The 14,256-nt window shown below is 39.7% G+C and overlaps 2 protein-coding genes across 2 annotated transcripts; both read right to left on the bottom strand.

Annotated features, from left to right (window-relative positions):
* Nucleotides 1-7,403: 7,403 nt before the first annotated feature.
* Nucleotides 7,404-8,363, bottom strand: LOC117787610 (serine protease 1). The gene is made up of 2 exons (XM_034626181.1): nucleotides 8,076-8,363; nucleotides 7,404-8,018 (listed from the first exon to the last, which is right to left on the bottom strand). The coding sequence occupies exons 1-2, from the start codon at nucleotides 8,330-8,332 to the stop codon at nucleotides 7,454-7,456; spliced, it is 822 nt and encodes a 273-aa protein (XP_034482072.1). The 5' UTR covers nucleotides 8,333-8,363; the 3' UTR covers nucleotides 7,404-7,453.
* Nucleotides 8,364-9,528: 1,165 nt separating this feature from the next.
* LOC117787273 (brachyurin) lies at nucleotides 9,529-11,083 on the bottom strand. Its single transcript, XM_034625755.1, has one exon. It carries the CDS (start codon nucleotides 10,965-10,967, stop codon nucleotides 9,846-9,848), a length of 1,122 nt encoding a protein of 373 aa, XP_034481646.1. The 5' UTR covers nucleotides 10,968-11,083; the 3' UTR covers nucleotides 9,529-9,845.
* Nucleotides 11,084-14,256: the final 3,173 nt, after the last annotated feature.

The raw sequence follows: 14,256 nt of genomic DNA, 5'->3' as shown, positions 1-14,256 counted from the left end.
TCAGTTTGTTAAACAAATGAAACTAATTTTGTAGAAATATTTGCCTTCATTATTGCAGCTTTAAGTGAAATCAACTCTGGCAGACGGCCCATCAATTTTGCAGCACTCGTAGCACTTTAAATTGCCAGCTAGCATTTTCTATATTACGTATACGTAATGCGCTTACAGCTCATTCAGTCACACGCACATATACGCTTATTAGACGCATATCCTGCAGCAATAGAAGACCTAACAACAATGTCCAGTCCATGCTCAAGTATCCTTGCCTTCTGTGTCTGCCGCTCAAGTTGATATATATCTGTATGTGTATATGTGTATGTAAGGCATTCGAAGTGTCCCCCAGCAGCGAGCTCCTTTGACGACGACAAACAAGATTGCAGCAATAAAATTTCGACAAGTGAACAACAAATGATAAACGAAGCAGCACACGATAAAAACCAGTCCGAACAAGGGAGAGAAGGATGGCAAGTGAAAGGCGCATTCGAAATGCTGCTGGCTGGTCTAAGGACCAAGGAAGAAGGACCACAGAGAAGGTCATCCTGCTTTCGAAAGCAACCTAATGTGAGCCGCATCGATTACGCTCTCCGGACACAACATTCCACTCGTCCTGTAGATGTTTTTGGCTGCTTTTTCATTACATTTATTTGCCTTGGCCCATTGTTGTTGGCAAATAGAAAACTTTGCACAGTTGCGTTAAATTGTCATCGTGAAATGGCCGTCGCCGGTTGCCTGTCGCTTGCCTGTGGTCAGCTTCCGAACTGCTTGCTTGTTGACCAGAATTAATGACAACTGTCTGGCACAGCTGACCTATCCGGCATTCCTTGATGACTTATCACATTGCCACTTGAATAGCTAGTTCCATTTCCAGCTATAATTCAAAATTGTGAGACGCCTTCTCGCTTGTCAACGGCAGCCGACTCATTAATCATTACAACGGGTCGTATGAGTAATGCATTTATCAATGTTCCTTCTGATAATGCTGGAGATGTTGCGAATGTTCTCAGGTTGTGCCGCACCAAACAGATTGCAGCTTGCCTCAAGATGTTGGCGCAAATGCATTTTTAAAACTTTTCAACAGCAATTTGTTGTCGCACATGATTTACGCACACAATCAATGGCACACTCACACATGCGACTACTTACACAAATACTAGCATAGAGTTAAGCCTTATACCATGCACTTACATCTCAGTTTGCTGCAACAACTGGTCAAAGTTTGTGTCGCAATTTTCAACTCGGTTTTTAATGCGCCTCGTATTGAAAAAGTTTTATTGGCACAGCTGCTTGTCAGACATGTAGCGAAAACCTGAATACCAATTTTCATTAGCTCAACTTGTCAATAAAATCGACTTAAAGCGACCATATAAATATTCTGCTAAAGCTTTAAGGACAGGTAAGATGGGAAGATTTGGAATTCTTTAGCGAAATTTAATCGTTGGTCCAGATCGAGTCTTTATTTTATTTTTCATTAATAAGAAATATGGGGAGATTTGGAATTCTTCAGCGAAATTTAATTATTGGTCTAGATCGAGTCTTTATTTTATCTTTCACTAACAAAAAATATTCTCATTTAAATTTTAAAGACTTAAGATATTTTTAGACATTTCAAAAATATTTTAAATTAATAGAAAATAAAATTGAAAATAATAAAATTAGATAGAAAATAGAAACAGAAAGTCCAGACTAACGCAATCTTCATATTTTGATATTTTAATTTCGACGAACTTATTACTTCGCCTCTCTCGGCGCTTTTATCGCCGACTGATGCATATTACACATACGCCCTGGCTGCCAATTGCTGGTTTTGGCAATAAAGAGGCTCTGAATAACTGTCAATATATTTTTGACACAAATCCGAGGCACAGACGACAAACACAAGTGACTGGCATTAAATTTTATGAGACGGGATCAAACTATGTAATATTCCACATAGATATCAATGCCTTTTCAGCCAAATATTTGAGTTTCCTTTTTGTCCTCTTTTCGTTTGCTATCAATAAGCAAATAGCTGGAACACTGACTTTTTGCATATGAAAATGTCTTCTGAATAAATATAAATATAAATAAATATAAATATACATATATAAATTCCGGGCATACAAACAAATCCTTTTCGATAGGTTGGTTGCCATTCGGCTGCCGATTTTTTTTTATTGTGCTCGAGGTTTCATTTCTTTCTTGTTTTTTGTCTAGTCGACAATTGGATTTGGGAGCGCCTTGGCATGTCTATGCGAAATTGAGGGATTTACTCGCATCGATTGCCAGAGAATAGCGAGACAAATACGTGTCCCAGTCTCGAGACACAGCTCAGCTTATTGGCGCATGCAAAATGATTGCCACTGGGCGTATCAATAGCACGCTTTCAGATTTTCCCAACTCCTTTTTGCTTCCTTTTTCAAAGTATCTAAAATTGCAGGCTGTGCTCGGTCTGGGCTTTTGTGCAATGCAAATAGTTAATATTAAATATTATCAAAAAGCAGCTTAATGCAGTTCCCTTTCTTTCGCTTTTTATTATTCGAGTATGAAAAGTAAAGCCTTTGTTACAACTTTATTATGTATATTTTAAAAAACATTATGAAAGTCTATGCTAGTCTCGTAAAATGAAATATAACTACTCATCAAATTTTAGCATGCAAATATATATATGTAAATTTATATATTTCTTGCTTCATTTTTGTTGCTGGTTGGTAGGAAAATGCTTTATGGCTTATGAACATTTTGTTTGCCAATATTTTTCTTGTTTTCTTTGCTGTCCTCTTGTGGTGCTTTTGTTGTAATTTCGGTTTATTGTTTTCTATATATTTTTCTGCTTGAACGCACTAAAAGCTACTCGAATGCCAGTCAGCCAAACAGTTGGGTATCCACCTGCTTACCCCCTCTACCCTCTCCTTCCCACTCCATTGTTCTATTCGTCTTTCTCGATGTGGCATTTGTTTGCTTTATGTCTTTATTTTGTATCCTGCCAAGAGGAAGTTGAGTGGGAACATGTATTATTTTTTCTGTTGAGCGATGGCTGCCATTTGACTGGGTAATGGTATTGCCTGTGAGTGTGTGTGTGAGTGTGTGTGTGTGTCTTTGCATGTGTATTTGTGTGTGTCTTTTACTTGATACGCTCTCTTGTCAATGGTAACTTTTTAATACTTAAGACAAAAATGTTTCAATTATTTTGTGTAAGTTTTGCCAAGTTATCAATAAATATTTGTACTCCTACTTGTATGGAAAGTATATTGTATGTGTCTTTGCTTTATTATATATTCCTGCAGTCTGAGCACTTAAGTCATTAACTTTTGCTGTCAATCAATTGTCACTCGCCAGGCAACAAAACAAAAACACAAAATAGAAACAGAAGAAACAGAGCATGACAAGACATTTTTGTGAAATAAAAATCAAGAAAGAAACGGCAGCAACAAAATCTTTGGGAAGCTGAATTAGTTGGCAACTGTTTGGCATATTACGTATCCAAATGCTCTACATATTAATAGATACTCACCTCTAGAAATAAAGTTGGTAAATCAATACAATTTGACTACAATTTCATATTAATTTAATTATTTTTTTTTTGTGAAAAGTTCAACCTGTCGATCTAATTTGGGTTAGCCTGTTTTTAATTCCATATAAAAACTCTGTGACTATTCTCTGCGATTCACATTGGTTTCTAAGCTGTACTTTTGATTCATGCTCGAACGCTTTTTGCTTTTAGCGGCCATTATGAGTATACCCCAGCAGAACCAAAGGTATTACCACTCAATCGGCACAAACAGCACAAAATCAAAAAACAGAAAAATAATATATATGTATAGAAACCGAACCGAAGCAAACCATCAACAAAAGTCTTTGTCTTTTGTGTGAACTGTTGAGGAAAAAAGCAGCGAACTTTGCCGTCAAGTCATTGTTGTAGAAGTTGAAGTGGTCGGGCAACGAGTTGGGTGTAAAAAGAGAGAGGGGATGCGGGGATGCGGGGATGCCAGGATGCCAGGATCTGTCTGTCAGGCAACCAGGCAGCTGCTTGAGCGTTGTTGCCGCAGACAAGTCAAGCCAAAGTGTTGTTTGGATTTCATTATACAATTATCTTGTTACCAGAAATAATGGTGTCGGGCCGGGCAACATGCCAAAAACATTCAATGAGCCTGTGATGCGCCTTCCTTTTGTCTGTCTGTATGTGTGATACGAGTATGTGGGTGTCAGTTAGTTCTCAACTCACTTACACACATGTGCTATTGTGTGTATGTGTGGCAGCCGGAAGCTGTGCGCGTTGGCAAAAGCAGTAAGTCATTAGCCAAAAAAAAAAAACGCTGCGCAATGGGGTAAAGTCGGAATAATGCGATAAATAAATGAAAATGTTTGAATTAAATGAATTAAGTGTGCGATACTCTAAGCATATGTATGTGTGTGTGTGAGTGTGTGTGTGTGTGTTGTCAGAATGAGGACTTTGTTAGAAACACTTTCTGTGTTGACTGTCAGCGCAAGTGACAGCCCGTTAAATATACATAGAACTTGAGTGTAAGTGCTCTTGGCCAACTCTCTCCTTCTCTCTCTCTCTGTCTCTCTCTCTCTTTCTCTCCCTCTCTACTGCTTTCTTTCTCGTAATTGTGTGGTAGCTAATTATCCAAACATCACTCAAACTGTCGCAAGCAAAAGTCATGGCAGTGACTTTTGTGACTCAACTAAAACTACAAACTTGGTCAGCTTGCCTGCAATAGTTTCGTCCCGTCATAGTGCTTGATTTATAATCGTCGAGCTACTTTATAGATAAGACTGCTGTCTGCTTAAAGTTGCCACTCATGCTGCATCAATATCATTATCATAATCATTATTATTGGCCGATGTGTTAAAACTCACAATGGGGTGGTTTGTGGCTTATGGACAGCCCAGTGGCGTGACCGAAAGGGGATGACAGAAAAACAACGGAGTAGCTTACATATTTCTCTGAAAATCAAATCGATTTCTGTTGTATTTACTCGAGATTTAAGCCCCCCTTTGCCTACGCGCCACTGCTGTCAATTAGCAATACACACTTGCGACTTTATGCGTGTGTGTGTGTGTATGTGTGTGTGTGTGCAATGTGCTGTCCTTGCAACTTTCATCTCACTCTAGCTCATAGGGCATGATAGCCTGGATTTTTTGTGTCTGTTTCAACTTAATTAATTATGTAGCCGACTAGTTGGCCATCCAAAAATCGTTAATTAACTTGATTGCTTTGAATCGACTGCGATTTGTTAGCCAGCATTGCATTGACTCTTCAGTCAGAAAGTTTTCACACACACACACACACACTCAGACACATGTGAGAGTCTGGTAGTCGTATAATTGATGAGCTGCCTCTTTGTTAATTGATTTTGCTGTGTGGCAAAAACTTGATATATATTTTGAAACCAAATTGGTTTTATTAGCTGGCAAGCAACTGACTAAATAATTGATTGGTTACAGCAATTGAAACAATATTGCTGACCCGGAATCCTTTTTCTCCCACTGGTGACAGGCATAAATTGAAGAAATTCAAAGTCTCAAAACTTACTCGACTGACCCAATAGCCACAAAGTGTCATGAGAAATATCGAAATGAACTTGTTCAATGATGCGACTCAAGTTTTGTGGGCCAACAAACCCAAAAGCCAAAAGAAGCACATACAATTCAATCAGAAAACTATAAACTACAAACTACGAAAATGCATTCGCAACTGAATTTGTGACTGTCCAAAGTGGAATTTAAATAAAAAACTTTTGCAATAAACGCTTGCGGCCCACGCGGCGTATGAGTAACCAATTTAGAGTGAGAGTCACGTCAAGTTGCCTACTTTGACATTTTAACTAACTTTTCAGCCACACACACACACACACACTAGCACATTCTTGTGTACACACAAAAAACTATGCATATACTCGCATTGTAACTTTTTGGATATATGCGATATTTTGTCATATCTAAGCCACAAAATATGAGTGCAACTTTTTGCTGCTGTCATAAATTTGCGCAATGCAAACATTTATCAGCTTGGCCGGACTCGCACTCAGCTAGCAGCAGTCTGTATTCGGATATTTTAAGTTATTACACTCGGAAAAAATACTAAAGAAGAGTCTAATAACGTCATGTCAAAAAAGACATTCTTTGATTTTTCTATATCGAACTACAAAATTTTAATTTGACAAATCACATTGTTGAAAAGCGAGAGTATTTTTAGTTTCTTTGTGTTTTTCTTGACTCAAAACTATGATTGACGGATTTTTTTCACAATTGCAATATTTTCTGATATGTAATTATTAGCAAAAAGCATTTTGAATACTTGGCAGTAGAAAGTTCTATATTTTTTTTTATTTTGTTTCTATACTCTATATTTTTGAAAACTATTATTATGTTTTGTTTAGATGACAATCTGCATTTTTTTCTGTTTTGAGAAAGTTCAAATTTTTATTTTTTTTTGACTCCGAGAATACTTGCCATACTTTTATCCTCTTAAATTAATAATATTTATTGATTCGATTGACTAATTAAATTAATTCATTGATTGACCTGCTCAGCACAGTGATTTTTCCGAGTGCAGTTTTGTAGTTTCGCATCCAGACTCAAGCTCAGCTGATTTTGCCGCTTTCACTGACTGACTTTGCGAGTTTTTGTCGTTGGACTTCGTTGAGTAAATGCTTTCTATTCAAACCGCAACAGCAGCATATGTGTGTGTGTGCTTGTGTGTCTGAAGTACCCTTTCCTTTAACGAGTACTCTAACCAAAAACGAATATGGTGAGTGTGCGGCAGACACTTCATTGTTGGACAACATTTTCTTTGCATATTCGTGTTCGCCTTTTATGCACTTTCATGAGATTGAAAAATTTAAATATTTACTTGCGTTTTATTATTAAATATTATTTTTTGTATAATATTTGAAATTGCTGGAAGCAATGTTAAATTGTTTAAATTTCAGTAAAATTTGCTTCTTCAATGGCATAACTTTGCTTCAAATTAAAAAAAAAAGGAAGAGAAAACACTCATAACAACGTAGGGAAAAAAACTTTAGCCATTATTTAAATGCGTTGTAATAATTTAAATGTTGACATATTGTCAGCCTGCCACGCCCACTTATACTTGCTGACAATTTTTTTCCGGCGTTCTTTGCGTTTTTTTTTTTCAGTTCAGTTGTTTTCTTTGCAGCTTTTTCTTTTATTGCGTTGCCGCGTAAATTTAATGAATTTTAATGAAAACTTATGTGCGATACGCATCTGCTGTCGCTTGTAACAGCTGCTTTCAAGCTATGTTATCCCCTTTTCCTTTTTTTCCCCTCATTTACATGCCAAAACACTTGCCATTGTCGAATAATGTCAATTTAAACTTTTGATGTGCGCGACGCCATTGGAACAAATTTGTGTATGTGCGTGTGTGTAAATGAAGAGAAGAAGAAGCAAAAGCATAAGGGATTTCGTTAGATACTTTTATTGTTTATGTGCAAGTTGAAGTTCCTGGTATTTAAACTTGGAGGCCAGTGTTATCGGCGATCCAAGTCAAGTAGCTGGTAACACGGGTGAAGGCAGCTGGATAACCCTTCTCGCAACCGGCAGCGGCACCGAAGGAGGTCAAACCAATCTGGATCTTGGAGCCCTTGACCACCAATGGGCCACCGGAGTCACCATTGCAGGTGGACCTGCCGTTGGGGGTTCCAACGCAAATGTTGGAGGCGACGACAATCGAAGTGCCGTAGGTTCTGGCGCATTCAGCGTTGCTGATCACTTTAAGGTCGACATACTGCAGGTTGTTGGCAACGCCGTTAGATGAGTCACCCAAGCGGCCCCAGCCTGAGGCGACGACAGTCTCACCCTCATAGGTGGAGTAGGAGTTGGCTCTAGCGGGCAACTTGACAGCAGCAATCTTGCTGGAGTAGGTGACGGAGGGGATCTTGATCAAGGAGATGTCGTTCCTCAAGTTCTGGTTGTTCCAGCCGGAGTGAATAATGATGTTGGAGCTGGGGACGGTGTGGGTAACCTCAGCGGAGGTACGGACGGTAGCACCCAGATAGACGGTCACAGACTGAATACTATAAGCAATTGTTAAAGTCCGATTCTCTTAGGATTCTTTGGTGTTTCTTGCTTACCCATCGGTACAGTGAGCAGCGGTCAACACCCACTGGTTGCCGATCAAAGAGCCACCGCACCAGGCAGAGGACAGAGCATTGACCCTCAGGGATAGACCGACCTGGTAGGGGAATTGACCGACAGTAGCGGTTTGTCCATTGGTGATGCGACCCTCGATGTCGTCAACAACGGGCATCACACGGTTGCGGTGCACCAGCTCGCTCTCGGGGAAAGCCGAAGCAGCCACGGCCAAGGTAAGAATGATCAGGAACTTCATGTTGATTGGTTAAAAGTCAACTGTGTATTTACCCAGCGAACTGTCGGCCTTATATAGCACCACAGCCTATCAGAAGTTCAGCCAAAATCAGGCTGCATTTCAACTGTAAGTCTCTTCTGATAAGATAGCCACTAGTCTTGGCTCACGTCACTAGTCTGGACGCGACATTCAAGTCAATATCGGATCGCCGTCTTACTCTTATCTCAAAACAGGCATAACCATTTTGAGCACTTCTGGAGCTCGCTGATTTGCTTCCCCCGATATCAATGGAGATACGACCAAGTTTGGCAAACAGCTGCAAAAGAAATCCATCAGCTTTGAAATTAATTTTATTTTCATAATTTTCTATATTTGAGAAATTATGGTTTTGTTGTGCACCTGATCCGATAAGCAAAGCCCTTACTAATTAATGCGATTTGCTGGAAATGTTCAGCAAAACCTACACAGAGAGAAATTATACCTCATTAAGAAAATAATAAAAATACAATTTTATAACAAAGAACAAATTGTGTTTAATCTTGAATTAATACAAAGTTGAGATACATTAAAAATGGAAACGAAAATTCGAAATTCTAGGTGATTATTGTGTATTTTTTTCTATGAACTTTTCTCTCGACTGGACAAAGGTGACGTGCATTAAGTGCTCTCAATTTTGATACCCATGTCCAACTAAATAGCTCTGCCTTTATCTCTATGTCTATCTTATCTTTAAAGACAATGAGCTGCTAGTTCCGCTCCAAGATCGGTATCGATAGTCACCTTGCAGATCTGAGAAGTTAAATGCATTTCTGTGCTTTAAGTGTCAATTGATTTGAGTCTATTTCATTGACAGATTTCGCAATTATTTATATTTATTTATAATATAGTATTTCTTTGTATTTATTTAATTCCCTTGGCCCTGTCACCCTGACCACAAAAGTTGTTTGATCATTTGTATTTATCGACACTCGCCGCGTGATTGCGATTTCCGACGCGTCGCTTTTGAGTGGATTTTATGTGTGGGTCTGTGTACACTGAACAACACAACAAAGTGACCACAGAACTGCGGTTAATTGCCTATTCAAAATACTCAATTAAAGCCGATTAGTCGATTGGCCAATTCTTTCCCAAACAAGATAAAACACAACAATTTTAACTTATTTTTTCTATCGAACGAACGATTGAATGTTTCTTTTATTGTTTTCTTTCTTTTGTAATTTTTATGAGTATTTCCCTATGTATATTTAGCAAGTATTTCGATTTCATTGTTTATTGTTATTTATGGCCTACAATATCCATTTGGGCCAAGAGCCAGTATAACGACAAACACTAAAGTTTAACTTGGCCAGGACTCGATTTCATTGTTAGTGTCGACTTAATTGGTTTTATTGTCCTGGACGTGCTCTGGCTGCTGTTCCTGCTGTCTGCCAGGGCTATATTGTTAAGCAATTAATGGCCAACAATTAGGCGTTAATTGCATTTAGCTGACTGTCGACTGTTGACTGTTGACTGCTGAATGCTGACTGACTCCCATTCAGTTGTCGCTGTCGAGACCCGCTTCATCCATAATCCACTCCAAATAGGAAGTTATCCTCGTGTAGACAGTGGGAGCATCCAGTTCACAGCCCATGGCGTTGCCAAATGAGGTTAGCCCTATCAAATAGCTGACATTGCGCCACTGATAGACCAGTGGACCACCCGAATCCCCCTCGCAGGCCCCTCTCCCACCACTACCATCGGTGCAAATGTGTCTCCTCGCGCTGACCAAGCCCGGCAAAAAGCGGCAAATGCAACGCTGCTGCTCCAACACCTGGACATTTACGTATTGCAATGGATTAACCTCCTCCACAGTGCGTGTTGCGGCATTCAGCGCATCTCCCATTGCACCCCAACCCGAGCTGCTGACTAATTGACCCTGCAACAGCGGCTGTTGCATGAAGCGACGTGCCAGTGCAATTGGTTGCACGCGTGCACTGGGCGTGGCACATTGGGGCAGGCGTATCAATGCCAGGTCATTATAGCCACCGAATCCCAAATAACCTGGGTAGATATTAAAGTCCTGCTGTTGCACCTCAAAGCTCTGCTCGGCTGCTGTGGCATTTGCGTAAGTTGTGGCACCCAAATAGAGTTTGCCACTTACTGCATCTGTCAGACAATGTGCCGCCGTCAGCACAAACTGTAGACTTATCAGCGAGCCGCCACATTGCCGCAGTGTTCCTTGGCGCAGTTGCAACAGCAGTGCCACCTGGTATGGAAACATGCCAGGCTCGGCAAAATCTCCACGAGCAATGCGTGTGCTGAATCCAGTTGCTGCCACTTGCAGCTCGTATGGCTCACACTGACGCTGCCACTGCTCATAGCCAACTTGCCAGCGCAGAGACATGAGTTCCTCCTCAGAGTCGTCATCCGTTTCCGGTTGAGTGTTCCACGCGTGCGCCTTACCAGTCAATAATAACAGTAAAAGCGGAATCAGTTGAGTTAAGCTGCCCATTTCAGAGATCCAAGTGGTCTCTTCACTCGAGTAGTTTGTTGTTTTTATAGCCCGGCACGTGTCTCGCTCCCCGCTGTTAATTGAATTTGCCTCTCCACCAATGCGAATTACATGCCACACATACACACACAAACAGAGAGAATATAAGCAGCTGCTGTTTGGCATTCAATTTCCACAGTTTCATGTAATTGCCGCACGTTTTGGCGATTATGTTGCTTAGGCCTTCAGCCTACAGTATTCTACCTTCCCCCAACAACCTTAACCTCCCCCTCTCAACTCCAGCCTTACAATCAGCATCTTGTCTTGACTGCAGTGCTTTTAATTACACACAGACAAGTTCAAGACTCGAATGAAAAGGCCGCCTTTCAATTGCAGCATTAGGCTTTTGTTTATCACTTGCTTATTTATTTGTTTATTTAATTTTATTTAATTTACAACAAATGCTTTTATTTTCTGCAATGTGCGCCTTTTATTATTAATTAATACTATTGTGATTTGTGGCAAACTTATCAATGGTTTTAAAAGCCTATTGTTGATTTAAAATGCCAGCGTTCCAGGAATCATTGAGTAAATCGTGAGTAACTGATAACATACCGTCTGATATCACAAAACATTTGCAAAGAAAATCAATAACTATGTTTTTTTGTTTTGCTAATTGTTGAAGAGACAAGAAGTCTATTGATAAACTTGTACAGACAAGCATGCCTACACAGAAAAAAAAATCCATTCCAAAAATCAAGTTTAAAAAACCTATTTTAGCTTGAATTTTTTAAGTATGTATGCAGGATATAAATTCTAAATTAAGTTAATACTTAGATAAAATGTCAACAATATTAAAAAAGGCAAAGAAGCATAAATTATTTGATCTAACAGAAAACATATATTACAGAGCCCCAAAAATAAAATTATTTTTAAGAAAAATCTGACTTGATTTAAGTATTTCATACTTGGTTTATGAGAATCCGGGACTAGCGACACCTTATTGTATTAATTTTAGCCCGGAATCCTGGATTATTTTTTTCTGTGTACGACAAACTAATTTAACAAAACTTGCTCTGTTTGTATTCAAATTAAATTATAAATAAGTATTCAAATTAAATTATAAATAAGTTATTTTTTTCGTCCTATATTAAAAATATCTATAAAAAGTAGTATTATCTTAAATAAATTTTATTTTTTTTTTACTTATAAAATTATAGATATTTTATTATATTGACAGCAACTTTATAGATCTTGTTTTTCCCTTTCTATGCTTAAGCCAATTTTATTGTATTTCTTCTGTTTGGTTGTAGATGTTGTTGTTGCTGTAGTTGTTGTTGCCATTGTTGTTGTTGCGACTATTGTAGTCAACATTCAGTTGCGACTGGAAGCTTAGCTTTACTTTGGCCCCGCCTCTGTTTTTATGTTTATGCGGAAATCTGCAGAAATTGTGTCAATATCAATAAAATTAGATTAGTATCGACATCAGCCCAAACAAGTAAAGTGCGTCAGCACCCACTCTCCCATTTATCCCTCCACTCCTCCGACACCACCATGTGGATGCGGGTGGAGATGTGCGTGGGAGTAGAAATTGGTTGGGGAGTATTCACATCCGTTATTGTGTATGGCGCAGGGTTTACATCCGGCTTGCGGCCTAACCTCGGGTACAGCCACTGTCTGGGAAATTGTCTGTGTGTGACAAATGCTCAAATGCCCTGAAATTGTTGCAACCCAACGGGAGAGCAACAAAAATTTGGAAGTAGAAAAAGTTTCACTCAGTTAAAACATGCGCCACACTTAATCTCAGTTAATTTTCTTAATGGAAAAGTTTTCACGGATTTTTCTTACATTCTCTTTTTTTGCTGTTTCTGTTGTTGTCGTGTGCCACATCAATTTTTCGTCCATTCTGCTTTGTGGCATTTGTCGCCTTTACCGTTTGTAGGCGTTCAAAGAAGGATCCGACCCCATGTACATAAATGGGCAGCCCTTGAAATTACTTTTGGTCCTTTTGGTCGGGCGTTGTGGAATTTTGGGACCCTCTGCGAATAATTTTCATAATGCGAAAATTAGAAAACTTTGTGCGCTAAAGTTTTTTTTGCTATTGGTTTTAAATTTTTATTGCTAGCGGCGGTCGTTTTGTCCTTTACACTTTCCGCCAGCGATTTTCATTTACTTTAAAGCTGTTTTCCTATTGATTTCGCATTCAACAACATTTACGTGCCATTATCGCATCGCTTACAAAAGCCTGGCGATACCCCAAAGCGACTCCATTTCCAATGCTGCTTTGTTTCTCCGCCTTTTCCCCCAGATTTCCCCGCCTGACAATGACGTAATCTTTTATATAAACACAGCCGCGCTCCAACACTTTTCACACGGCTGTCCAAGCTGTAGAAGCATTGGCAGAAATAGCACTCAATCCTCTTTTTTCTACTCCCACTTTTGCTCCATTTCCTCCTCCTGCTCCTCCTCTTCCTTTTCCTGCTATTCCTGCTTTTCCTGCGATGTGAACTGGCAACGAATCACGTGACGAATGATTGAGTGCACTTCTGTGTGCGCTTTTTCACTTAAAAATGTGCGATTTCAATCACTAAAAAGCAAAAGGTACACATCGGAAAATCGAATCAGCCATGGCTGACTGATGTCTCCCCATAATGGCTATGGGTAAAACCTGCTTGATTTTCAAATGCCGTTAACCACAAGGTGACTGAGCCACAGCAAACGGGGAAAAAACAAAAGGAAAACACTTTTAAAGGAAGTTGGCAATAAATGTTAAAACAAGTTATGTGCAAAATGTCCGGGACACGTGACAGGACAATGCTCTAAAAAAAACGGAAAATATGTATAAAAGTATAGTCCAAATTTATGTGTGTATAGCAGAAGAAGAACTCATTGGGTGTAGGAGTCTGGTGTTAAACATTCCGTGCATCAAAATGCCGCGCCACTTAACAAATCCCAAGTTGTCGTTGCGTGCCACGTGACTGGAATAGTCGAGGCAACGTCGCGTCGTGGCCACGTCGAGAAACAATAGCTTTGCTTTGGCCAGTTGGAATTTGGGTTCGTCTGTTTGTTGCTTGCCGAGAGTTGGGGCAAGTCCAGGAATAGGAATGGAAATGGTGTGCCGGGAAAACGCTTTCACGCACGCTCGCCTTGAAGCGTCGCCTGGCGACCTGCCGCGCTTAATTTCCGCTTGTAATGGACGCACGATAAATCTTGGCAAGCGTTTCCGTTTTGCCCACAAACCTGAAACCTCGAGAATCTCCAGCTGCACGCAATCGAAATACATCTTTTGTTTGAGCTTCTTGTTGCTTACACCTGAGCGACGCGACGTAGTAGCTTTCGGGCCATTCAAGCTTTTCAATTTGGCATCACGTTCAAGTTGAAGTTGAAATTGTAGCTGAAACTGTGGCATATTAAGCGGGACAAGGTGTGGCTGGGGCTTGGGGAAACAGAACCTTGCCTCAAAATTAGCAGCATA

The sequence above is a fragment of the Drosophila innubila genome (genome assembly GCF_004354385.1).
Source record: "Drosophila innubila isolate TH190305 chromosome 3L unlocalized genomic scaffold, UK_Dinn_1.0 0_D_3L, whole genome shotgun sequence".
NCBI classification, from domain to species: Eukaryota; Metazoa; Arthropoda; class Insecta; order Diptera; family Drosophilidae; genus Drosophila; species Drosophila innubila.
The sequence above is the reverse complement of the archived record's forward strand: the minus strand, read 5'-3'. Positions and strand labels throughout refer to the sequence as shown.